At 49.0% G+C, this 24,921-nt stretch overlaps 1 protein-coding gene across 1 annotated transcript in view; it reads left to right on the forward strand.

The window, feature by feature from the left end:
* The window catches only part of LOC149281925 (dynein axonemal heavy chain 9-like), a 66,380-nt gene that overhangs the window by 37,571 nt on the left and 3,888 nt on the right, over positions 1-24,921 (forward strand). Inside the window, exons 49-68 of the mRNA XM_089498827.1 lie at positions 259-519; positions 694-1,119; positions 1,345-1,464; positions 2,349-2,537; positions 3,182-3,417; positions 3,634-3,756; positions 5,433-5,637; positions 6,908-7,072; positions 8,829-8,969; positions 9,386-9,556; positions 9,928-10,050; positions 10,893-11,086; positions 12,644-12,792; positions 13,177-13,304; positions 14,745-14,972; positions 15,646-15,837; positions 21,601-21,792; positions 22,523-22,693; positions 23,194-23,376; positions 23,825-24,214. Of these exons, the coding sequence (XP_089354953.1) occupies positions 259-519; positions 694-1,119; positions 1,345-1,464; positions 2,349-2,537; positions 3,182-3,417; positions 3,634-3,756; positions 5,433-5,637; positions 6,908-7,072; positions 8,829-8,969; positions 9,386-9,556; positions 9,928-10,050; positions 10,893-11,086; positions 12,644-12,792; positions 13,177-13,304; positions 14,745-14,972; positions 15,646-15,837; positions 21,601-21,792; positions 22,523-22,693; positions 23,194-23,376; positions 23,825-24,214 (3,987 nt within the window). The remainder of the gene's footprint in view (positions 1-258; positions 520-693; positions 1,120-1,344; positions 1,465-2,348; positions 2,538-3,181; positions 3,418-3,633; positions 3,757-5,432; positions 5,638-6,907; positions 7,073-8,828; positions 8,970-9,385; positions 9,557-9,927; positions 10,051-10,892; positions 11,087-12,643; positions 12,793-13,176; positions 13,305-14,744; positions 14,973-15,645; positions 15,838-21,600; positions 21,793-22,522; positions 22,694-23,193; positions 23,377-23,824; positions 24,215-24,921) is intronic.

The following is a 24,921-nucleotide window of genomic DNA, read 5'->3' on the forward strand; positions in this document are numbered from 1 at the left end:
CTCCTGGAACTGATACAGCGTTACGGGGTAGAATTTGTAGAATGTTCTGTTTAGATCGCAAGGTATAATTTGATTTCCATAAGCGGTATTCATTTTTCCTCCCCAAATTCTGGTACCCAAGGGGGCCAGAATTTGGCTTTTAACGCCTACGCCCGTTCCCCAACCATATCACGGCCCCTGGCCCCCTGTCGCTCTTGACCCTTCGCTTTCCGGTAACCTTTTCTCTTATGACATAATCTTCCGTCCTCCTCGTGATAGGTGGACGACCTGAAAGCCAAGCTGGCGGCGCAGGAGGTGGAGCTCAAACAGAAGAACGAGGACGCCGATAAACTCATCCAGGTGGTGGGGGTGGAAACGGAGAAGGTGAGCAAGGAAAAGGCGATAGCCGACGAGGAGGAACAGAAGGTGGCGGTGATCGCGGAGGAAGTGGGCAGAAAGCAGAAGGACTGCGAGGAAGACTTGGCAAAGGCAGAACCAGCGCTGGCCGCAGCCCAGGAGGCGTTGAACACGCTCAATAAGGTACGACGTTGTTGTAGAGTTGTGTTGATCCCCTTGTGCAACAAAAGATAACCAATTTCAGATAACGTCCGCGCTAGGAAAGCGGGATGTGAGTTTTAATGATTTAGTAATTGGCGTCTGCTGCTGTAAAACATCGGCCCAGCTTCGTGTAACAGACCTGCCGTGTATTCGCAGAATAATCTGACGGAACTGAAAACGTTTGGAGCGCCCCCTACAGCAGTCGTCAACGTGGTGGCAGCAGTCACGGTGCTCACAGCCCCCGGAGGTAAAATCCCCAAGGACAGGAGCTGGAAGACGGCCAGAGGCATCATGAACAAAGTGGACGGCTTCCTGGATTCTTTGGTGAACTTCGATAAGGAGCATATCCATGAAAACTGCATCAAGTCCATCCAGCCGTACCTGCAGGACCCCGAATTCAAGCCGGAATTCATTGCCTCCAAATCGAACGCAGCGGCCGGCCTGTGCTCCTGGGTCATCAATATCGTCAAGTTCTACGAAGTCTTCTGCGAGGTGGAGCCCAAACGCCAGGCCCTGAGTAAAGCCAACGCAGAACTAGCGGCAGCCCAAGAGAAGCTGGCCAACATCAAAGCCAAAATCGCGGTAAGTAAATACCGTTAATGATAGACCTTTCAAGCATCGATGACAATCAGTCCTTACCTTACTGCTTTGGGGCGGGCGATGGAATCACTTAAAGGATTCCAGAAGGAAGATTACCTGTGAAACATTGGATCTTTCTGTTCCTGTTCTATGTGGAGTCGTTGAAGAAGAGCATAAAGGCTGAAGCTCGTCGCCAAATGTTCTTAACAACTTATCATTTCATAACAGCACCTGAACGAAAACCTCGCAAAACTGACGGCAAAGTTCGAGAAAGCCACTGCTGATAAACTGAAGTGCCAACAGGAAGCTGAAGCCACTGCGCTAACCATCTCCTTGGCCAACCGTTTGGTGAGCGTCCATCACCCTGACCGTTTTCCCCACTAACTGGTGTGTATCCACCACCCTAACCATCTGCTTAGCCAGCCGTCCAATCGGTGTCCACCACCCTAACCGTTTCCCCCACTAACTGGTGAGTGCCCACCACCCTAACCATCCCCCAACTAATGTGCGTCCACCACCCTAACCATCTGCTTAGCGTGCTTTAGACATGGGACAGTTTTTCGTGGTTTATACGGCTGCGTTGCATCTCGGTTACAAGAAAGCGCCTCCTCTGTAAATACCGCACAGCGAGAAGGCTGAAAAACACCTCTCTTAGGCAAGTCCTCGCTGCGCGGCTGCCCGATGCTCTATTTCGTTGCTATGCTGCGAATCGAGTGCCGCGTTGTATGTCACCGCCGGCCCCAAAGGAAATCCGCCTCGTGCTATGCACTGAAGTAGATCGCCCGTGCATTGTTATGGTAATCTATCCACTCTTGATTTCTGTCACCGGGACGGTTAATAATGGGAGGTCGGGGTTGATCTGTCACGGCTAAGCCATACTTGATAAAGATGAATTTATTACGTCTGTCCCCGCAAGGGATGTGCGTTTCTGCGTTCGCTAAGAGACAAAGATCTGCTTGGCTTTCATTATAATGGCGCAGTGATTGGGTTCCCATAAATCAAACATCAGAAGAATACGGAGTCCTAGTCTTGTGGTATCGGGCTAGAAATGTATATAATGTATAAAAATGACAAAACACTGGAAATAATGGAAAAATGGTTAATGGATAGGAAGGGAGCGGTAGTAACGTTTTGGATGCCCCTCTTTCCTCGGTGCTCGCCGTGCGTCTGACTTGTGCCGCTTGGACCACGTCTCGGCTTTGACTCGATCTTTCTTCACCGGCCGCGTCTAGGTGGGTGGCCTGGCCTCTGAGAACGTAAGATGGGCCGAAGCCGTCCGAAACTTCAAGATGCAGGAGAGCACGCTGTGCGGCGACGTCCTCCTGATCACCGCCTTTGTTTCTTACCTGGGGTATTTCACCAAGAAGTTCCGACAAGAACTTATGGACAGAACCTGGAAACCGTACCTGGGCCAGCTGAAGGTACGCTCGTGCCGACCTCCCCCCCCGAAATCGTATATCTGTTTTTTTTCGCCTGCTTATTTGAATCTGAATTTTCTCTGGACTTTTAAACCCAAGCCCTGAAATGAAAGATCGTTCCTGTGAAACGTGGTTATTACTGCTGTCGGCGCAGGGGCGGCAGGGGGTCCCACATAATGCTTCGAGTTGGAGGACCTGCTGTCTGTGCGACAAATTACTAGGCGAGGGCCACGTCCGGCCACGAGGCTTACGTGCCGATTATGCAGAAACGGAATACAAAGGACCACAGCAGTCAAATCTCTTAAGTGTATCCCTGCTGGGGGGGGTTGCAGCCGTCCATTAATCAACTCCAGCATTGGAAGGGGTGGTATAAGAGACCACCCGAGCTCGTTCTCCGCTAGAGTCCTAATTCAGCCGCCTTTAGGAAGGGAACCGGTTGTGGATGTGTTGGCGGATACGGCTTTTATCTCAGTCCAGGCAGACTGTGTTACTTCTAGAGATAGAAGTTGGGATCTGGGTAAGAAAAGCGCGCAGGGACCGTGGATGCCTGGAGCGGAGGATGGTACAGGAATGGTTAATGCCGAGGACGGTCTATCGAGCGTCCATCCCCAGCAGTCCTGTTACTAAAACCTCCTCTTGTTATCCAGGTCCCCGTTCCTGTGACGCCATCTTTGGACCCCCTGACGATGCTGACGGATGACGCGGATGTGGCCACCTGGCAGAACGAAGGTCTCCCCGCCGACCGCATGTCCACAGAGAATGCCACCATTCTGAGCAGCTGCGAGAGGTGGCCGCTCATGGTTGATCCTCAGTTGCAAGGGATCAAGTGGATCAAGAATAGATATGGAGAGGATCTTCGAGTGGTCCGGATTGGACAGAGGGGGTAATGGTGTTTGGACCCTCTGTACTCTGTATAGGTTGTTTGTAGCAGGGGCTCCTGGGTGGCCACATTTCCCTTATAGACGGTGTGGACTGCGTTAAAATCCTCGTTGCCCTGCATGGTGTCATGGTGTTAATGTGTTCCTAGTTAAAGGGGGCATCTGGTGGTCCCATGACTTGTAGCGGGAGTCCTTTTAAAGGCCATCGTTTGTTTTTTTAGATATTTGGACACGCTGGAGAGAGCCCTTGGAGCCGGGGAAACTGTTTTGATTGAAAACCTTGAAGAAAGCGTGGATCCAGTCCTGGGGCCGCTGCTTGGTAGAGAGACCATCAAAAAAGGAAGGTAAAAAACTATTCGGCGCATGAAACGTCCTCGTCTACCCCCAACCTTTGCCTTTTTACCGTTCAGTAACAATGTAGCGATGGGTTAAAGGTCGTCCCTGGCTTAACCGTCTGTGCGGCGGTTACGGATTTCCTGTATAGCGGGACTTATCGAGACACTTTGCTTGTGCTATCTGCTCGATGTGAATCTCGGCATAGAATTCAGACTCTCGGCCGTGTCCCGCGCGCCGATCGCGTTTAAGACGGCACTTCTTCAACAACCGGTGACACGGACCTCTCTTGGTGACAAGATGTGACAATTCAGATGACAAACCATTTGCGAAGTGCCGCCAGGTAGCTGTCAGACTGCTAATGAGTTTTAGAGCGCAGCGGCGGCTCCGGCGCGGAGGAAGCTCTCGGGTTTAGCATCTGGCAGAGGGCGTCCCGCGACGCGATGAAAGCATCCCGAACGGCTGATTAACTGAAAGCGGATTCAGAATATCCGTGACCCGGCTGCTGCAATTAACCCCTTTATAGCCAGGAGGGATGGGATTTCTTTGTGACACAAACTCTGCTGAGCGCATATTAATGCATCTGAGCGTCCAGACAGCTTTTGTTCTGGTTTGAGGTCCTAGATCTCAGGATCCTGGGATCTGCTCTATAGAACTGATCACAATACTCCACGGGAGATCTCCCAGGGATCTATAAATTGGGATCACTAGATCGCTGTGTCCTCCTGGGATCCTCCTAGCGCTCTATAGAATGGATCTCTAGGGGAGATCATCCAAGGGATCACTCGGGATCACTGCCCCTCTGCTAATCAATCTTCCTTTTGTAAACTTTGATTTCTGCATCTGGTTCTCTTTTAAATACCGTTTGGATTGCGAGGCTCTTCCTTTTGTCGCAGAGCCTGAACAATCCTCTCGCTCGGGAATATAAAACGCTTCCTGCAAATGATTTGGCGACTTTACCTTGAAAGCGGGCAGGGTGGAGAAGCGGGCAGGGTGGAGAAGCGGGCAGGGTGGAGAAGCGGGCAGGGTGGAGAAGCGGGCAGAGTGGAGAAGCGGGCAGGGTGGAGAAGCGGGCAGGGTGGAGAAGCGGGCAGGGTGGAGAAGCGGGCAGAGCGGAGAAGCGGGCAGGGCGGAGAAGCGGGCAGGGTGGAGAAGCGGGCAGGGTGGAGAAGCGGGAAGGGTGGAGAAGCGGGCAGAGCGGAGAAGCGGGCAGGGTGGAGAAGCGGGCAGGGTGGAGAAGCGGGCAGGGTGGAGAAGCGGGCAGAGTGGAGAAGCGGGCAGGGTGGAGAAGCGCTACCGCAGGAACGTCTGGGTGGGCAGATAACCCACGCCTCGCTCAGCCGCCTCTGCATTAAACGCACGGCTCCAGGCGCTTCTGTCTGAATTACAGGCAGATTTCGTCTTAGGGAAATACTTCTCGAACCCCTTCGGTTATTGCTGCGTTAGAGCAATCGGCCCTCGAACGCCCTCGGAGTGAAGCCACCTGCAGGCTCTTCCTCTAAAGCAGCGCTCAGCGGAAACCCGCTTCGTGGAGCCTTTAAAATAAGCGATCCCTTCGTTTCCGCAACGAGTCTCGTTGTTGGTAAATGGAGTGAGCGCAGAATGCCCTGGGATGCGTATCTGACCTACCTGTCTTCACATAACGTCTGAGTCCGTAGCCAATCGTTTTCTTTCCGATACGTTCCAGATACATCAAGATTGGGGACAAGGAGTGCGAGTACAGCCCCGACTTCCGCCTCATCCTGCACACCAAGCTGGCCAACCCTCACTACCAGCCCGAGATGCAGGCGCAGTGCACCCTGATAAACTTCACCGTGACCCGGGACGGTCTGGAGGACCAGTTACTGGCTGCGGTCGTGAGCATGGAGAGGCCGGACCTGGAGGAGCTGAAGGTAACTTAACCACAGGTGTCCGTTTCCTGCTAATGTAATGCAGCTCACTCCGCATGCAGGCAACCCCACCAACTAACAGATGTCTGAGGTTGGAACCTCGTGAATGTTTTACCCGCGCGAAGCAGACTCGCTCACCTTTCCCGGGGTTACAGAAGGCGAAGGAAGGTTTTAGTAAAATAAAATCCATTTTTCCGTAATAAAGGAGTTTACAGAAGGGGCCGGTTCGCTCTAATTAATGGGGGGGGGGGATTTTCTTCCCCCTCCTCCCTGGAAGATTGAAATATTTCCTCGAGGCGGGCAGAACGCCGTGCGATCCGCCGCTGGCCTCGTTTACTTTGTGAGAAAGTTTCTTATCTGGGATAATCAGGTGCGCGGCAGAAGGCTCGGGAGAGATAATGAGCTGGAATTATTCCTGACATTGTTTTCTGATTTCAATCCAAACACGGAGGACGAGGCTGCGATGGCCGCGTGGAGACGTCACGATTAGGAAACGCGTCCTCAAGGCTCCTGTGCTTTGATTTAACGCCGCAAATTTCTGAGAAATGCACTTTTTTCTCCCCCCTTTACTCTTTCCTGCCTTTCAATCTTCTTTCTTTTATGTCTGCTCTGGAAGCTTCACAGAACGTTCAGAAATAACGCAGGCGTCCGTACAGTAGTTATTTATTGGGGGGGGGGAATGGTGATTGTAAAATAGTCATTTTTAGAAGTAACGTTCCAAAGAACAGGTCTGTTTCGGAAATCGGTTGGTTTTAGATGTCACTTTATGGGGCCGGTTCTAGATGTCACTTTATGGGGTCGGTTCTAGATGTCGCTTTATGGGGCGGGTTCTAGATGTCGCTTCATGGGACCGGTTCTAGATGTTACTTTATGGGGTCAGTTCTAGATGTCACTTTATGGGGTCGTGTCTAGATGTCACTTTATGGGGTCAGTTCTTGATGTCACTTTATGGGGTCGGTTCTAGATTTCACTTTATGGGGTCGGTTCTAGATGTTACTTTATGGGGTTGGTTCTAGATGTCACTTTATGGGGTCAGTTCAAGATATTTAAGGGCTTGGTTTTAAATGTTCCTTTAGGGACTGGTTTTAGATTTCTGAGGGTTTGGTTCCAAATGGCACTTTCCAGGACACATGGAGAATTTGTTCTAGGTGCTAATTTTAAGGGCTTCATGCCAGCGGAGAGTAAATTTGGGTCGTGTGGGGGGGGGTTAGAAATTCACAACATTCATAGACACTCTCAGAAGTTTATTAAGTTCCTTATTCTTGTTTTCCAGTCTAATCTGACCAAGCAGCAGAACGGATTCAAGATTACACTGAAGACCTTGGAAGACAACCTGCTTTCTCGTCTTTCTTCAGCCTCTGGTAATTTCCTGGGGGACACGGCCCTGGTGGAGAACCTAGAGATCACCAAGAAAACCGCAGCGGAAATCGAAGAGAAGGTAAGCGATTTCCCTGTCCGCTTGGCCCATAATCCATCATGGTGCAAGATCCAGCATAGAAATTTCACATTTTAATGATTTCTCTAAATAAATGGACCAAAGCCGGAGAAAGCAGGACACGTGATATGGAGGCCATTGGTGGGAAAGCCATGGTCTCTGAACAGGCTAACCCAGGATATCTTGTCACATATAGTTACATATAGTTCATAAGGTTGAAAAAAAACCTAAGTCCATCAAGTTCAACCCTTCTACCTAACCTTTCTATTCTTGATCCAAAAAGAAGGCAAAAAAACCCTAATTAAGCGACTTTGAATTCTGCCATCAGGGGAAAAAATTCCTTCTTGACTCCAAGAGGCAATCGGATTTCTCCTTGGATGAAGAAGCTCTAAAATATTAATGTTATTCTATTTATATCCCTGTATATCGTGCCTTTCTAAGAAAATATCGAGGCCCCTTTTGAAGGCATCTAATGTATTGGATAACACCACCTCACTTGGCGGTGAATTCCGTACCTTAATTGTCCTCACTGTGAAGAATCCCTTCCTTTGTCGTCTATGAAACCTGCGCTCTTCCCGTCTCAGAGGGCGACCTCTTGTTCTTTGTATATTTCTGTTAATGAACGGGACACTGAAGAGCTCTTTATATCGGCCCCGCATATATTTATGTAATGTATATCGGCCCCGTATATATTTATATAATTTATATCGGCCCCGTATATATTTATATAATGTATATCGGCCCCGTATATATTTATATAATGTTATCATATCCCCTCAAAGATGTCGTTTTTCCAGTGTATATAATTGTAACTTTTTTAGTCTCTCTTCATAACTAGTATCTCCCAATCCCCTTATTCATTTCGTAGCCCTCCTTTGCACTTTTTCTAATTCCATAATGTCCTTTTTAAGGACCGGTGCCCAGAATTGTACCGCGTATTCAAGGTGAGGTCTTACCAATGACCTGTAAAGAGGCGGATGATATCCTCCTCCCGTGAATCAATACCTCGTTTTATGCTGCCAAAACCTTATTGGCCCTCGCAGCTGCTCGCTGGCATTGGGCACTGTTACCAAGTCTGTTGTCAACCGTTATTCCTAAATCCTTCTCATTGGTAGTTTTTCCCCCAAGGATGTTCCATTTAAAGAATAGGTAGCATTTTTTTTTTTTTTTAACCATAATGCATAACTTTGCATTTATCGATGTTGAACCTCATCTGCCACTCGCCCGCCCCGTCCCCAACTCTGTCTAAATCCTCCTGCAAAGAAGAAACATCCAGATCAGTCTGAATTACCCGGCCTAATTTTGTGTCATCAGCAAAAACTGTGACATGGCTCTTAATGCAGCCTGGGAGATCATTTATAAAGAAATTAAAAAGTAGAGGAGCGAGGAGAGACCCCTGAGGCCTCCACTTAATACCTGCGTACAGCCTGAGAAACATCCATTCGCAACAACCCTCTGCATTCTATCTTTCAGCCGATTTCGGATTCCACAGACAGACATTTGCCCCTAAGCCTATTTCTGTTAATCTATAGAGTAGCCTTTTATGCGGGACCGTATGAAACGCCTTGGCAAAGTCCAGATAAATCCCACCCCCGGGTCTATATTTTTTACTAACTTCTTCATAGATTGCTAATAGGTTGGTTTGACGAGACCGGTCACTATCACCGGCTAATCACGGGATACCCCCCAGCGCCAAAAAACAGCAAGTTCAACTTAACAGTAGAATCTTGGGTTTTCTCACAATTAAAATTCTCAAAAGGTCCAAGAAGCCAAAGTGACGGAAGCGAAGATCAACGAAGCCAGGGAGCACTACCGCCTGGCAGCCGCCCGCGCCTCGCTGCTTTACTTCATCATGAACGACCTGAACAAGATCCATCCCATGTATCAGTTCTCTCTGAAGGTCAGTAACGTCCCGCCGTGCGACAAATCGCTCCGATAAATGTTGCGACGCGTTAAATGGCGTGGATTTCTCTTTTGTTGACCGTGATGTGTTGTTCGATCTCTGTAACTCTGATTTCTCTAACCGGCTTGAGATGAATCTCTCGATGTTTCTGCAGTCTGAGGTTTTCTGCATGTCTCCTCTGTATCTCCGGCATTAACCTTACTTGCTGCCGGTCCGGCGCCCGCTAAGCCCTCCTCACCTTGTCTACCCTCCTCACCTCTACCTCTCTTTTTTTTTTTAACCTCGGCGTCTACTTCTTTGACCCATCGCATTCCCGGCTTTCTCGTGCTGTAAACGGCATCCCCCGCGCCCCGAGAGCTCTCTGCCCCGGCAGCGCTTTCTCTGTGTAACGTGGCGCTTGCCTCCTCCTGCAGGCATTCAGCGTGGTTTTCCAGCAAGCGGTTCGGAAGGCGCCAGCAGACGAGGTCCTGAAGCAGCGCGTGATGAACCTAATAGACAGCATCACGTTTTCAGTGTTCCAGTACACGAGCCGGGGCTTGTTTGAATGCGACAAACTGACCTACACGGCGCAGTTGGCCTTCCAGGTAACACAATATTTATTACAGCTTATTGTGTTCTATACAGCGGATCCCTCACAGAGAGCTGATGATCCCTATAGATCCCTGGGAAGATCTCCCCTTAGAGCTTTGTGTTCGGTTCTATTTAGTAGATCCCAGGAGGACACGGAGATCTAGGGATCCCACCTGATAGATCCCTGGGAGATCTCCCCTAGAGTTTTGTGATCTGTTCTATGTAGTAGATCTCAGGAGGACCCAGAGATCTAGGGATCCCACTTTATAGATCCCTGGGGAGATCCCCTCTGGAGTGTGGTGATCGGTTCTGTAGAGAGATGACAGAATTCCAGACTTTACTTTGCGCGTGGAATGAAAATCGTGTAATTTTATGTCTTTTTTAGATCCTTCTGATGAATAAGGAGATCCACATGACGGAGCTGGATTTCCTTCTGCGGTACCCGGCCCAGCCCGGCCTCACAAGCCCCGTGGATTTTCTCTCCGGCCAGTCGTGGGGTGGCATTAAGGTACGCGGTGGCGTTCTCTGCCATTTACGGCCCGTATAAGAGTCCCTTCGCCTCCAGTGCTTTATTAATTGGTTTTATGGCTCGGATTTGTCGGTGTTGCTCGTCCACAAGGACCTTTAAATTCGAATGACTGTTCTAGCGAAGCGTTTGATGGCGCGTTTCGTGGAAGTGGACGTTTCCCGAGGCTACAGAGAGGAATTATCAGGCAGCGGAAACCGCGGAGGCGTCGGGCATCTTTAACACAAACGGCATCTTTCGCAAGGTCGCTTGTTTGTGAATATATTACCGGGCGCTGAACGGATATCCGGGCAGACGGGGGACTCGAGTAGATACCCCCAAATGGGTCAGGGCAGGGGTGCCGTGAAACCCCCCCCCCCTCCCGGCTGATCATTCTTAACGGTTACCTGTTTGCGCAGGGATGTGACGAAACAATGAAAACTAAATTTATTTGGGAATATGAGAGATTGTTGGCTCTTTCGTGGGCTGATGAAATATCCCCCATTCCCTGTAGCTGACTTTTCTTGAATGAATGTGATCCCTGCTTGGCCATTGTTGAGCGGCGACTTGACCACAGGTGAAATAGTCTGGATCTAGATAATAATAATAATATTAATACAGAAAAACTGCGGCAAATCTGGCCAATAAGATAATTTCTCTGGACTGCGGTTCTGGATGCATCATTTAAATCATTTATTTAATTATATCATTTATTTGGCTTTGCTCGTCAGACCATGAGATGCCGGCTCCTCGTTTACTGCGAATTAACCCCGACCCCCCCCTTAACGAGCCGCATAATCCCGATAACGATTCGCTTGAGTTTTCCTATCTTTCCCACCCAAAAGGCTCTGTCGTCCATGGATGAATTCCGGAACCTCGATCGGGACATCGAAGGGTCGGCAAAGCGCTGGAAGAAGTTTGTGGAGTCCGAGTGCCCCGAGAAAGAAAAGTTTCCCCAGGAATGGAAGAACAAGACGGCGCTGCAGAGGCTGTGCATGATGAGAGCCCTCCGGCCCGATCGCATGACCTACGCTGTTCGGTGAGCGCTACTTTGTGTCGCGTTGGGGCTATGACATCACCGAGGCCTGACCTGCGGCGCGTCGTGTTGCCGTGGAGCGGTTCCGGAGCGTGGCAGAGTTCCGGTGGTTAGAGGGATGAGATATGTTGCTGTCCTGGGTTCTAATTATACGGAGTAGAAGGTCACGCAGTAAAAATATCTCCGCTAATTGGCTTTGGTCATTCTCCAGAGAGGCCTCCCAATCGCAGCCGTCTCCGTTTATTACCAATTCTCGCCTCTGGCCTATTTCTCCGAACTCTGCATGTTTAAAACGTTAACCCTTTTGCTGCCGGGGGGGGGGCTGCACCCACGCTCTAAAATGAACTGTATGCGGTTAATGGCCCCTACTGCCTAACTCAGGCCAGCACACGAAGAGTGTCTCGTAGGACGTAAAGTAGGCACCGTGGTAGTGGGCAGCTATGGGGGGAGCTATAAAAGCTTTAGGGCCCTCTAATATCAGATTGCAAGCTCTTAGGCTCTTAGAATTGTTTGACGAGCCCTAGCTAACGGCGGCGCGGGGCGCTTCCCGCTTCCTCCCGCCATCTAGAAGCCTTTCGAAGCTTTTCGGCTAAAGCGGCCGCGGGCGCCAGCGATCAGTACATGCGCGTAAAGCCTTAGGATTTGTCTTCTGGGGAAATTCTGGTGCAGATTGTCACATTTTGAGTAAACTGCAGGAAACCAGCGGGACTGAATCCGTGGGCAGAGAGAGCAGCTTCTGCGCTTTGGGTGGGAATTACCGTTTTCTCGCAGAATCGATGTTATTTTTCTGGATGGATTTTAACCCCTTGCGTTACCGACGGAGGACTTGGGACGGATGACGCGGGATCCCTGACTCTGTTTAACCTTTAAAAACCCTCGAGGGCCACGTCCAGGACACGGGGCTCTGCGCGAACGCGATCATCTCCTCTCGAGACGGGATCTAGAGGCAGCGAGTTCTGTCCGGGGGGGCCGACCTTTGCCTTTTCCCAGCGGCTGGCGATCCCTCCGCCGGTGACTTTACAGAAATTCTCAATTAACGAAGCGGCCCCCCAGCGACGCGCGGTATTTCCGGAGGCCGTGCGCATGCATAGGTGGCCTGGAACTCTTTAAATAGAACACAACAGACAGCGAAATGCACTTTGTGTGAGACCCGCGGTTATTGCGTTAATGCACCCGCTGAAAAGAGGAGGAAAAACTGGACGGTGTATCCTGGGATGCGTTTAATAAACAGCGAGTTGGAATGCAGAGTCCGGGTTCAGTGAATACGCCCGCGTGTGTGTAAGTGTAGGGTCTGTGTGTAAGTGTAGTGTGGCGGGTGATTGTCGGTACTCACACACAATGACATCACTCGGGGTGTTGTTCCTGGCATTCATACACACTTTGTGCACATTAGCCTCTAAATGTGGGGTATTTTGTGTAGACCTGGGGGGTAGAAGAAACGCCACCTATTAACCCGATGACTCCGTGCCGTTTTTGCCGGGGGGGGGGGGGGTTCGGGGGCATCCACGTTCTTCCATGGAGTTTGTGTTTAACCTCTTCCTGTACTTCTTTGCTTTCTAGGGATTTCGTGGAAGAAAAACTGGGCAGTAAATACGTGGTGGGGAGGCCTTTAGATTTCGGGACCTCGTTCGAGGAGTCTGGACCCTCCACGCCGATGTTCTTCATTTTGTCTCCCGGAGTGGACCCGCTGAAGGATGTAGAGAAGCAGGGTACGCGATTCAGCGAGTGGTTACAGCAGAGAGTTTGGGTTCCCCTTAAACATTGTATCCATCAGAACGAGAAAAGATGTCCATTCATACCAACGGCAAACACCGTCTAGTGTAAAGGTCAACGTGGACGGGCGGTCTGGGGAACTGGGTCCATCAACTTACCAAGTCCTCTGCTAAATGATGACTTTTTCCTCCTCTATTACTTTACGGAGGTAAAACAGACCCTCGTTTTCCCAACGTATACGTGACTTACTCCTAATCTTATAATAGATCCCCTTTAAGTGCTTTATTGATGATGACGAAGCCACGTTCTTGACTACGTTGGCTGGAACGGGATCTGGGGGGTAGTCCAGCTTCTGATTAATTTTTTTCTGCGTCTCTTAGGAAGAAAGCTGGGATTCACCTTTGACGACGGCAATCTTCACAACGTGTCGCTGGGACAAGGTCAGGAGATCGTGGCCGAGCAAGCGCTGGATCTGGCAGCCAAAGAAGGGCATTGGGTCATTCTGCAGGTATTTGGGGGGGTTTGGGGTTTATTCAGGTCCGGTGGCTCGCATCCATCGATAGGAGGATTTAAGAGATCTGGGGTGAAAGGGTTTGTTTGGTAAAGCGTCTGGCTCGGCGGAGGCCCCAGAGGGTGAGTCTCGAAAAAGAAATAATATGCTGAAACGAACAAATATCTGGCGTGTTATCCTGACGGCGGAATAACATCATAGTAATATAACTCGAGACTCACCCTCTGGGGCCTCCGCCGAGCCAGACGCTTTACCAAACAAACCCTTTCACCCCAGAAAAACCACTACTTTTTGTCTAATTTGGAGCGTCAGGTTGAATACAACTTAGAGGTTTAGTAGGAATTATTGCCCGGCGTTTCCTCTGCACGGAACGAGCCTTTTGCCCTCAAATAATTCTTAGCCCTAGCAGGGCACAGAGCCGGCTGCACGTCACTGTATCGTTACACTAAGCGTGGGTAGATAACGTGGCCGCCCCAAGCGCCAGAACCTTTTGGAGAGATCACGGGGACCTTTCGGGTCGTTACAGGCTTTCGGTTCAGAGAAGTTCAGTGGATCTTCTCATTTTAACTGCCGTCGGCACCTATTAGGCGAAACGTCACTTTGATGGCGTTTCGGGGTGAAGTTAATTGAATTCGTTTTCATACGTTGTCGCCTCGCTGACTCGGAATGGCGCCGTAAATTGAACGATGGCAACGTTCCAGAGAACAGCTTTTCTGTAATAAGACGCACGGACGGACGGACGTGCGATCTCACGGCGCGCTGAGCGAGGCTGCGCCGTAATTACGCTTTCAGAATCCAATTCATTAGTCTGATTTTAATTACCGATCGGGTTTCCAATCTGGTCAAATCCTTCCTGATGGTATTTTACTAATTTGTTGGGTTTATTAAGTGCCTGGCAGGATAGAACGTCCCAAAACGGCTTTGGTTTGCTACCTAGAAGGAACGCTGTCGTAGAGTAAAAGCATAGCCTGGAAGCTTTGTAGCGTATAGACTATTTCATTATTTCATTATTTTTATTCTTAAATGTATTTTGAATGGCTGTCAGTCATTTTGGCGATGCCGTTCTTTAATGCACTTGAAAGCCGTACGCAGTCGGCTGATTCATTCCCACCGACACCGGCAACCCGCAAAAAAGACGAAACATTTCATAAATACACAGATTAACCCAACGCGAGTCGCCAGTCAGAAGCGGCCGCCGCTCGAGCTGCTTTATTCAGAAGTTCAGTTCCAGCCGAACCTTCCAGAGCAGAAACGCTTTCCCATCCAAACCTTCTGGAGCCCGAGCTCCATGAAGCGTGGAGTTCTCCTGGGGTTTGATGGATTGACACATTAGTGACAACTCGACACATAGTAACAACTCGACACATTACTGAGCATTGCACGCGTGGATCGGTTCATTCTGAGCTTCTTTGTGTTGGCCGTTCTCTCGTTTGCTAGAACATACATCTGGTGGCCAAGTGGCTCGGTACCCTGGAGAAGAAGTTGGAGCATCACAGCGAAGGGAGTCACCCCGACTTCCGCGTCTTCATCAGCGCCGAGCCGGCTGGGTCCCCGGACGGGCACATTATCCCGCAGGGCATCCTGGAAAACTCCATCAAGATCACCAACGAGCCTCCGACTGGCATGCATGCCAACTTACACAAAGCCCTGGACAACTTCAATCAGGTGATCATTCTGTTATTGGCCAAACGGCTGGCTGTGATGTCATGCTTCGGTGGCAAGTTTTGCCCTGGGAAAGAAAATATGATGCCGTCGGTGTCATTTCACAGGCAAACGATACGATAAACAGGGACGTAGATTATAAAACGCGTTGTCATAGTTTGGAATCTGCCGGTAAAAGACTTAAATTCTATGGTCCGAGAGTAAATGGCTCTGTGCCAGCCCTAATTACCGATACGCCGTTATGCCGCACTCATCAGGATGGTTGCGCAGGCGTTTGAGAACAAACCCGGTCCTTTCACAGCCGAAGCCGTTTATCAAGGAGCCGCCGCCTCTTGTCACGGAGTTACTTTGTTTCGGCTGCCGTTGTTACCCAAGTAAAAGCCGGTCGAGGTTTGTCCCTTACGAGCGTCCTGCGCAGACCCCCGGTTTAGCCAAAGTGCATTGTTACCCATGTCCAGGGTTGGGGGGGGGGGGGGGGCAGTTTAAATAATATTGAAATATGGAGCACCGGAGCAGGGATCGGTAACGTCGGGCTGTCGAGATGTTTTGTTTGTGACAGAGAAGCGGCTAGTGGTACTAAGTTTGGGGTAAGCCGTGGAGACTCCATGTCGCCGCCGTGTAGCGGCGCCGAGTACGATTTTGGCTTCTGGGTCTTACGCGACGTTTGTGTTCGCAGGACACGCTGGAGATGTGCGCCCGGGAAACGGAGTTCAAGAGCATTCTGTTTGCCCTGTGCTACTTCCACGCCGTGGTGGCCGAGAGGAGAAAGTTTGGACCGCAGGGCTGGAACCGCTCGTACCCGTTTAACACCGGCGACCTGACCATCTCCGTCAACGTGCTGTACAACTACCTGGAGGCCAACGCCAAGGTGCGTCCCGGGGGGGGGGGGGTAGATATCCTAATGGTGTTTAGGAGTTAAAACGATCCGTCCATTGTGCCAGGGCAATTACAAGCAGGCGCGAGGAGCGAGAGGGCTGCTGGGCGATACAAGAAGCCGCGCGGTGACGTCGCAGCACGAGCCGCTGGTAGTAACATAGTAACATAGTTCATAAGGTTGAAAAACCACCAAAGTCCATCAAGTTCAACCTATATACATATTGTGTCCCTACTGTGTTGATCCAGAGGAAGGCAAAAAAAACCCTTATGAAGCAGATGCCAATTGCCCCATACTAGGGGGAAAATTCCTTCCCGACTCCAAATATGGCAATCGGAATAAATCCCTGGATCAACGTTCTTTTTGAACTCTTTTATTGAGTTTACCATTACCACTTCCTCTGGCAGAGAGTTCCATAATCTCACCGCTCTTTCATACTGTAAAGAAAGAACCCCCGTCTGTGCTGGCGTAGAAACCTTCTTTCCTCCAGCCGTAGAGGATGTCCCCTTGTTGTTATAGATACAGTCCTGGGTATAAATAGGTCCTGGGAGTGATCTCTGTACTGCCCCCTTATATATTTATACATAGTTATTAAATCCCCCCCCTAAGCCGTCTTTTTTCCAAACTAAATAACCCCCAATTCTGATAATCTTTCTGGGTACCGTAGTCCTCCCGTTCCCCTTATTACTCTGGTTGCCCGTCTTTGAACCCTCTCCAGCTCCACTATATCTTTCTTGTACACTGGTGCCCAGTACTGTACACAGTATTCCACGTGTGGTCTGACTAGCGACTTGTACAGCGGTAGAATTATTTCCTTGTCGTGGGCATCTATGCCCCTTTTGATGCACCCCATGATTTTTTGTTCCCTTAGCAGCAGCTGCCTGACGCCGGTCGCTACGGGTAAATGTACCGTTAACTAAAACTCCTAAGTCCTTTTCCATGTCGGTCGTCCCCAGTGTTTTCCCATTTAATACATATTCCCAGCCTGGATTTTTCTTCCCCACGTGCATAACCTTACATTTATCCGTGTTGAACCTCATCTGCCACATCCCAGCCCAAGCCTCCAACCTACGCAGATCCATTTGTAATCGTGAACTGTCCTCTATTGCGTTAACCACGTTACAGAGCTTAGTATCGTCTGCAAAGATTGATACTTTACTATGCAATCCCTCTACAAGGTCATTAATAAATATATTAAAAAGAATAGGACCCAAAACTGACCCCTGTGGTACCCCGCTGGCAACAGTCACCCACTCAGAGTATGTACCATTAATAACCTCTGTTTCCTATCACTGAGCCAGTTACTTACCCACGTACACGCATTCTCCCCCGGCCCAAGCATTCTCATTTTACGTACCAGCCTTTTATGTGGCACCGTATCAAATGCTTTGGAAAAATCAAGATATACGACATCCAGCGATTCACCCCGATCCGGTCTTGAGCTCACCTCCTCATAAAAGCTGATCAGGTTAGTTTGACAGGACCGATCCCTTGTAAACCCATGCTGATATGGAGTCATACACTTATTTTCATTGAGATTCTCCAAAATAGCATCTCTTAGGAAACCCTCAAACAGTTTACACACAACAGAAGTTAAACTAACAGGCCTATAATTTCCCGGGTCACTTTTTGTCCCCTTTTTGAATATTGGCACAACATTTGCTATGCGCCAGTCCTGGGGAACAGACCCTGTCACTATAGAGTCCTTGAATATTAGAAATAGGGGTCTGTCTATTACATTACTTAACTCCCTTAGAACGCGGGGGGTGAATGCCATCTGGACCTGGTGATTTGTCTATTTTGATTTTTTTTAGGCGGCACTGCACTTCTTCCTGGGTTAGACAGGCGACATGTACTGGGGCAGTTATCTCATCCTGCTGTATATTACCTGGCATTTCATTTTCCTCTGTGAATACAGCAGAGAAGAATATATTTAATAGATTAGCTTTTTCCTGATCCCCGTCTATAACTTCTCCCTCATTACTTTTTAAGGGGCCAACGCATTCATTTTTAACCTTTTTACTATTTCTATAGTTAAAGAACATTTTGGGGTTTGTTTTACTCTCTTTGGCAATGAGTCTTTCTGTCTCCACTTTTGCTGCTTTTATCTGATTTTTACATATTTTATTTTTTTCCCAATAGCTTTTTAGTGCTTCCTCACTGCCTTCCTGTTTTAGTAGCTTAAGTGCCTTTTTTTTGCCATTTATTACCCCCTTTACATTTTTATTTATCCACATTGGTTTTCTCTTGTTCCTGACTCTTTTATTCCCATACGGTATGTACTTTTCACAGTGAGAATTTAAGATATCCTTAAAAATCTCCCATTGAGTGTCTGTACTCTTGTTTTTGAGGACATTTTCCCGATTTACAGTGTTAAGGGCTTCTCTTAGTTGATCAAACTTTGCCTTCCTAAAGTTCATGGTTCTTGTGGCTCCTCTAAGAGTTCCCTTATTGAAGGACAAGTTATAATGCATCATATTGTGATCACTATTTCCTAGATGCCCCCTGACCTGCACATTAGTTCCTCTGTCAGGTCCGTTGGTCAATATTAAGTCCAGTAGGGCGCCCCCTCTGGTCGGGTCCTGTACGATTTGGGACAGATAATTATCCTTACTTATAGTCAGAAACCGGTTTCCTTTATGAGATTCACAGGTCTCTGTTTCCCAGTTTATGTCGGGATAGTTAAAGTCCCCCATAATAACCACCTCATTGTGATTTGCTGCCTTGTTTATTTGCTTTAATAATTGATCTTCTGCTGCTTCCATTATATTTGGTGGCTTATAGCAAACCCCGATCAGTATTTTATTATTTTTCTTTCCATATATTTCTACCCATAATGACTCCACATTATCATTTCCCTCACATATATTCTCCCGCAGTGTGGCCTTTAGGCTGGACTTTACATAAAGGCAAACTCCTCCCCCTTTTAGTTTTTTTCCGATCCTTCCTGAATAGACTATACCCCTGTATGTTAACCGCCCAGTCATAGCTATCATCCAACCATGTCTCTGTTATACCCACTATGTCATAATTTTCTTCAGACATTATTAACTCCGGTGCGTCAGTTTTATTGGTCAGACTTCTGGCATTAGTAAGCATACAATTTAGAGGTGTATGGTTTTTTTCCCTATGAAGCCTATCCCTATTGACTATTCTAACCCCTCCCTCCGCTCCACCCCCAGGTACATTTGTAAGCCCCAGCTCTCTATCTACACTATCTTCCCCTTCTATATTGTAGTTTCCCTCCCCCCTTTCCCTAGTTTAAACACTCCTCCACCCTTCTGGCCATCTTCTCCCCAAGCACAGCTGCACCCTCCCCATTGAGGTGCAGCCCGTCCCTACCGTAGAGCCTGTATCCGACAGAGAAGTCGGCCCAGTTCTCCATGAACCCAAACCCCTCCTTCCTACACCAGCTTCTGAGCCACTTGTTTAGCTCCCTAATCTCCCGCTGCCTCTCTGGTGTGGCACGTGGTACAGGTAATATTTCAGAAAATACTACCTTGGAGGTCCTTGCCTTAAGCTTGCTACCTAAGTCCCTGAAATCATTTTTAAGGACACTCTGCCTCCCTCTCACTTTGTCATTGGTGCCAATGTGCACCATGACTGCTGGGTCTTCTCCAGCCCCCCCCAGTAATCTGTCAACCCGATCCGCGATGTGCCGAACGTGAGCGCCAGGCAGACAACACACTGTTCGGCGATCCCGGTCTTTGTGACAGATCGCCCTGTCTGTCCCCCTAATAATTGAGTCCCCCACTACCAGCACCTGTCTGGCCTGCCCTGCGCTCCTCCTTCCCTCCTTACTGGAGCAGACACCCCTCTGGTGGTCAGAGGCAGTGACTTGCTGCAGTACTGCTAACTCTGAACTAACATCCCCCTCATCTGCCAACTGGGCAAACTTGTTGGGGTGTCCTAGATCAGGACTAGCCTCCCTGGCGCTTTTACCCCTACCCCGCCTTCTAACTGTAACCCAGCTAGCTGCCTGACTGTCCTGTACCTCCATCCCACTATCCTCCCCCACCTCTACCCGCGAGAGAGCTTGCTCAGTGAGCAGCAGACTCCTCTCCAAGTTGTCAATAGATCTCAGTGTTGCCAGTTGCTCCTCTAGACTCAGGATTTGTGCTTCCAAATGAGCAACCCGCACACATCTCGCACAGCAATATGCACCCTCGAAGCGCTGATCAAGGATTGCATACATTGAGCAAGATGTACACCTGACCGCATTGTCAAACATGGAGGACATCTTGGCAATGGGGATAGCTCAAATAACTGGCAAAAACAGACAGTAAGGCGCAATATATATATATAAATATATGGAATCACAAGGATTTATATTTTACCCTCCTTCTTGCTTTTTAACTCCTTCTTTGCTTGTAACTCCTCACTTAGAGATGTCACTTAGGAGATTCGCCCCAGCTCAGGATTCGCTTGTGTGTCCAAGCTAAATGCAACTGCGAAAGCCAAGCAGAACTCACAGAGACTAGTGTACTCTGCTTCGCCTTTACATTAGCTTGGGGGCAATTCCCGCAGCATCGCCCATCGATCGCGCTTGGGGGCAAATATAACCTGGGAACCAGAATATAAATGCAATCCCCCAGAATCTTTGTAGTTCTCGGGGGGGGGGGGGTCTGTAACAAACCATGCCCTTCGGGGTTAATAGGATTAACCCTTTGATTGTCAGAGGGAATGCAGCGCTTGCCGTCCGAAGCCGCCTGGGAGCCGAAGAGTTAATGTTTGCGCAGCACGGGAGGGGGAAGGGACGCGGGCAATGTCTCCTTAGCATGGAGCCTGCGTGACACCTCCTGAGTTAGTATGACAACACCCAGCGTCGCTTCTGATAAGCGTCTCGCCCCAAGCGCAGACACCTCGCCCGCGTCTCGTGAATTATTCATGGGGGCCCTGGGAGACTAAACGATGCGGACGGCGACGTCCCGTTTCATGGTGGCTGTCAGCAACACGGAGCAGGAGACCCCCAGCTTTACTATAGGGGGGGGGGGGGGGGTTACGGTGCCGAAGAGCTTACGATTCACCGCTCATCATGCGCCAGCGTGAAACATTTAGTTTCCAGGGCAGACGTAATAATAATAATAATAACAGCGAGGGCTGCGGATTCATTTCGTTTGATGATTTTCTGTAACGCTTTGTTCCGGGAGCTTTGCCAAAATACGTTAACCCTTTGGTTGGCAAACAAGGGATCTCATGACGTCGTCGCGCGTCTACATTTATGTTACGGTGAAATATTTGGCACGTAGTTAGTTTAGAGTTGACTTTATGACATCATCGGAGGGCAAGCTCACGACGGCGTTTAAGATGCGCTTATCGTACCCCGTGGAGTGTGTTCGCTAAAGCGGGACTTTGAGTAAGAATCGAACGGATGAAAGGGGGGGCAAATTCCCACTTTAGTGGCACGGCAGGGGTTAATGGCCACGGCCTGAAACGTTAATATACGCGGGGCTTTTGAGTCACAGCAGTCTCCTGTCAGACAGTAATAATGAGTTGTAGATCAGGTATTGCATCGTTATTCTTTATAACAAGAGCTCCGGTACTTGGCGCTAATGCCAGGGAGCCGAGGGCCAAATCTCGTCGTTTGTACCAGCGAAAGGCTCATTTTTCCTCCTTGGAGGGGGGATCCGGACGCTTTAGTTGTTTGCCTCCGAGCCGAGGGATCAGCATCCATCAGACGTAGCTCACCGACCCGTGGCCGGCGGCCGGTTCCGATCCAGACGTGTCCTGATCCGTGCCGCCCGTCTGTCTTCTCAGGTGCCGTACGACGACCTGCGCTATCTTTTTGGGGAGATCATGTACGGCGGTCACATTACGGATGATTGGGACCGAAGGCTCTGCAGGACGTACCTGGAGGAGTTTATCAAACCCGAGATGCTGGAGGGGGAGCTGTTCCTGGCTCCGGGCTTCCCTCTTCCCGGAAACATGGATTACAACGGATATCACCAGGTATGACATCGCAATAACAGTCGCCGGCTGAAGTGGGTCATAGAAGTAAATGTCGCATTAGGTGCCCGTAGGCTCTCCAGCAGTGGTCGTAGAACCCCTCGGTACCTCATAGCCGCTGGAGGACCGTCGCTCCACAGTTGAAACACGCGTGTATTAATACACGCCAGGGGTATTTTTACTGTTTATTGATTTGATTAGGAAATTGATTTATAAACAAAACAAAACAGCCAACTCCCAGTTATGTGGATTTGGAATGAAATCTGCTGATACATGCAGAAAAGGGTAAAAAAAAAAAAAAACCACAAAAAAAAACAACACGTAGAAAATGTAACTTTTAAAAGCTTAAGAGGAACCAAATAAATGTGAAATAACAAGAAAAAAAGAAACATTGCAACTGTTACATACTAATCCCTAAATCAGAAACCAATAATAACTAAATAATGAGTTTAATGGCAAAGATCACAAGGAACAAAGTAACTAAAAAGAAAAGGTGATCCCAAACCCCCCCCGCGAAGAGGTAATAATGAGCTATGCCCCCCCCCCCCCACGCCGTACTATTAAAACGTCTCTTCTCAGTTGTATTATTTTAAGGTATTTATGAATGGCTTTCCACGCGTCTCCTCTCAATGTAGAGTTTCTATAGCGGAGTCGCAGAATCTGTATGTTTGTATTCCTCCGATTGCCGTTATCCGCCCCGTATACGTGTAACGCTTCTTCTCCCTCCGTGCAGTATATCGACGACGTTCTGCCGGCCGAATCCCCGTACCTGTACGGCCTTCACCCCAACGCGGAGATCGGGTTCCTGACTCAGACGTCCGAGAAGCTTTTCCGGACGGTGCTGGAGATGCAGCCGCGCGACAGCAGCATGGGCGACGGCGGGGGCGCCACTCGGGAAGAAAAGGTATAGACCTGACCCCTCCCGGTAGCCATGTATATGTGTATATATATATATATATGTATGTATATGTATGTGTATATATGTATATATATGTATATATAGCCTCGGACACAATGCATAAGAGCCGTGTCTGCAGGTTGGTTACCTTTCTGGATATTTTAGTGTAAGAAGTGGCACTAAAGTAGTGTTTTGGGGGGGGGGGGGATTATAATATAGAGATGACTTATTAGATGTTACTACATGAAATAACAAAAGGGCACTGGCAGGCAACTGGTTAACACGTTTCAATGTCACGGTAAAAAAAATGGCGCGGGTTGACGTGTTGATGAATGATCTCGTGCTCAGTAATGGAGTTGTTTAAGGGACTGGATTGCTTTTATTCCATAACTAACAACTCCAGAGGTCAGCGCGTTCTGATGAGGGCTTAGCCCCCCCCCCCCCCCCCGAACAGGGAGCGCTTCTTCTTCTTCTTCTTCTTCTTCAGCCGTATTATCTCCCGGTAGGTGAAAGCCACGCTGGACGAGATCCTGGAGAAGCTGCCGGAGGAATTTAACATCCCCGAACTCATGTCCAAGGTGGAGGAGAGGACGCCGTACATAGTGGTGGCCTTCCAGGAGTGCGAGAGGATGAACGTCCTAACCAACGAGATCAAACGGTCCCTCAAAGAGCTCGACTTGGGGTTGAAGGTAACAGCAGCTCTTGTAGTAACATACGATGATACAAGAATAGAGCGGGATTTTGGTGTTTTTGGACAGAGATTGGCCGGCCAACCTTCCCTTCACGTGCGCTCGGAATCCAAAACAAATATAGACAAATCACGCTGTACTTGGCCGGTTGTGTAAACACGCAGCAGTCTCCGTCAATGACTTGACACGTGTGTGTGTGTGTGTGTGTAACGTGCTGGCTTCACGCTCAGCCTGTAAAGTACACATAGAGGCCGGGTGAGGCTGTGAAGGTCACATGTAACCGATGATTGCTATTTCCGAAAAGTGACTCGAGAGCCATAAAAGTCTTTAACATTTGCAGGGGTGGGGGGGGGGGGGCAATCTACGGCGAAGGTCAACCTCCAACCGGTTCGATGAACATCCAGATGTGCCTTACAATGGCAGGAAATGACTTTGTTTTATTCCTCAGGGCGAATTGACGATGACCAACGACATGGAGAGTTTACAGAATGCCATTTTCCTGGACCAGGTTCCTGAGTCCTGGACCAAGAGAGCTTATCCGTCCATGGCTGGCCTCGCCAGCTGGTTTGTCGACCTCTTGAGTCGTATCAAGGAGCTGGAGACGTGGACGGGAGACTTTGCTTTGCCGTCGGCGGTTTGGCTGGCGGGGTTCTTCAACCCGCAGTCCTTCCTCACCGCCATCATGCAGTCCATGGCCAGGAAGAACGAGTGGCCTCTTGACAAGATGACCTTGCAGTGCGACGTGACAAAGAAGAATCGGGAAGATTTCGGCAGCCCACCGCGAGAAGGGGCGTACATCCACGGCTTGTACATGGAAGGAGCACGCTGGGACACACAGGTAGAGGCTTCCTTAACGTTAGAAAGTATGATGTGTTGTTGTTATTGTTGTTGTTGTTGTTGTTATTGGGAAAAAATGATTATTATTTGTGAAATAATAAAGTCGTCTCCTACCAGAAGGTTGGTAGAACCCCATGCAAGGGTGACTGTCTATGTGAAAGATGAAGGAACATGAAATTATATTTATCTATCATCTAGTGTATATGGGTTAGTTTGCTGCCGCTGGCTAAGAGATGCTATTTTGGAGAATCTCAATGAAAATAAGTGTATGACTCCATATCAGCATGGGTTTACAAGGGATCGGTCCGGTCAAACAAACCTGATCAGCTTTTATGAGGAGGTGAGCTCAAGACCGGATCGGGGTGAATCGCTGGATGTCGTATATCTTGATTTTTCCAAAGCATTTGATACGGTGCCGCATAAAAGGCTGGTACGTAAAATGAGAATGCTTGGGCCGGGGGAGAATGCGTGTACGCGGGTAAGTAACTGGCTCAGTGATAGGAAACAGAGGGTGGTTATTAACGGTACATACTCTGAGTGGGTGACTGTTGCCAGCGGGGGTACCACAGGGGTCAGTTTTGGGTCCTATTCTTTTTAATATATTTATTAATGACCTTGTAGAGGGATTGCATAGTAAAGTATCAATCTTTGCAGACGATACCAAGCTCTGTAACGTGGTTAACGCAATAGAGGACAGCGCACGATTAC

This window comes from Sceloporus occidentalis, unplaced genomic scaffold (assembly GCF_023333645.1).
Source record: "Sceloporus occidentalis isolate IW3139 unplaced genomic scaffold, rSceOcc1.0.p SCAF_126, whole genome shotgun sequence".
Classification (NCBI taxonomy): Eukaryota; Metazoa; Chordata; class Lepidosauria; order Squamata; family Phrynosomatidae; genus Sceloporus; species Sceloporus occidentalis.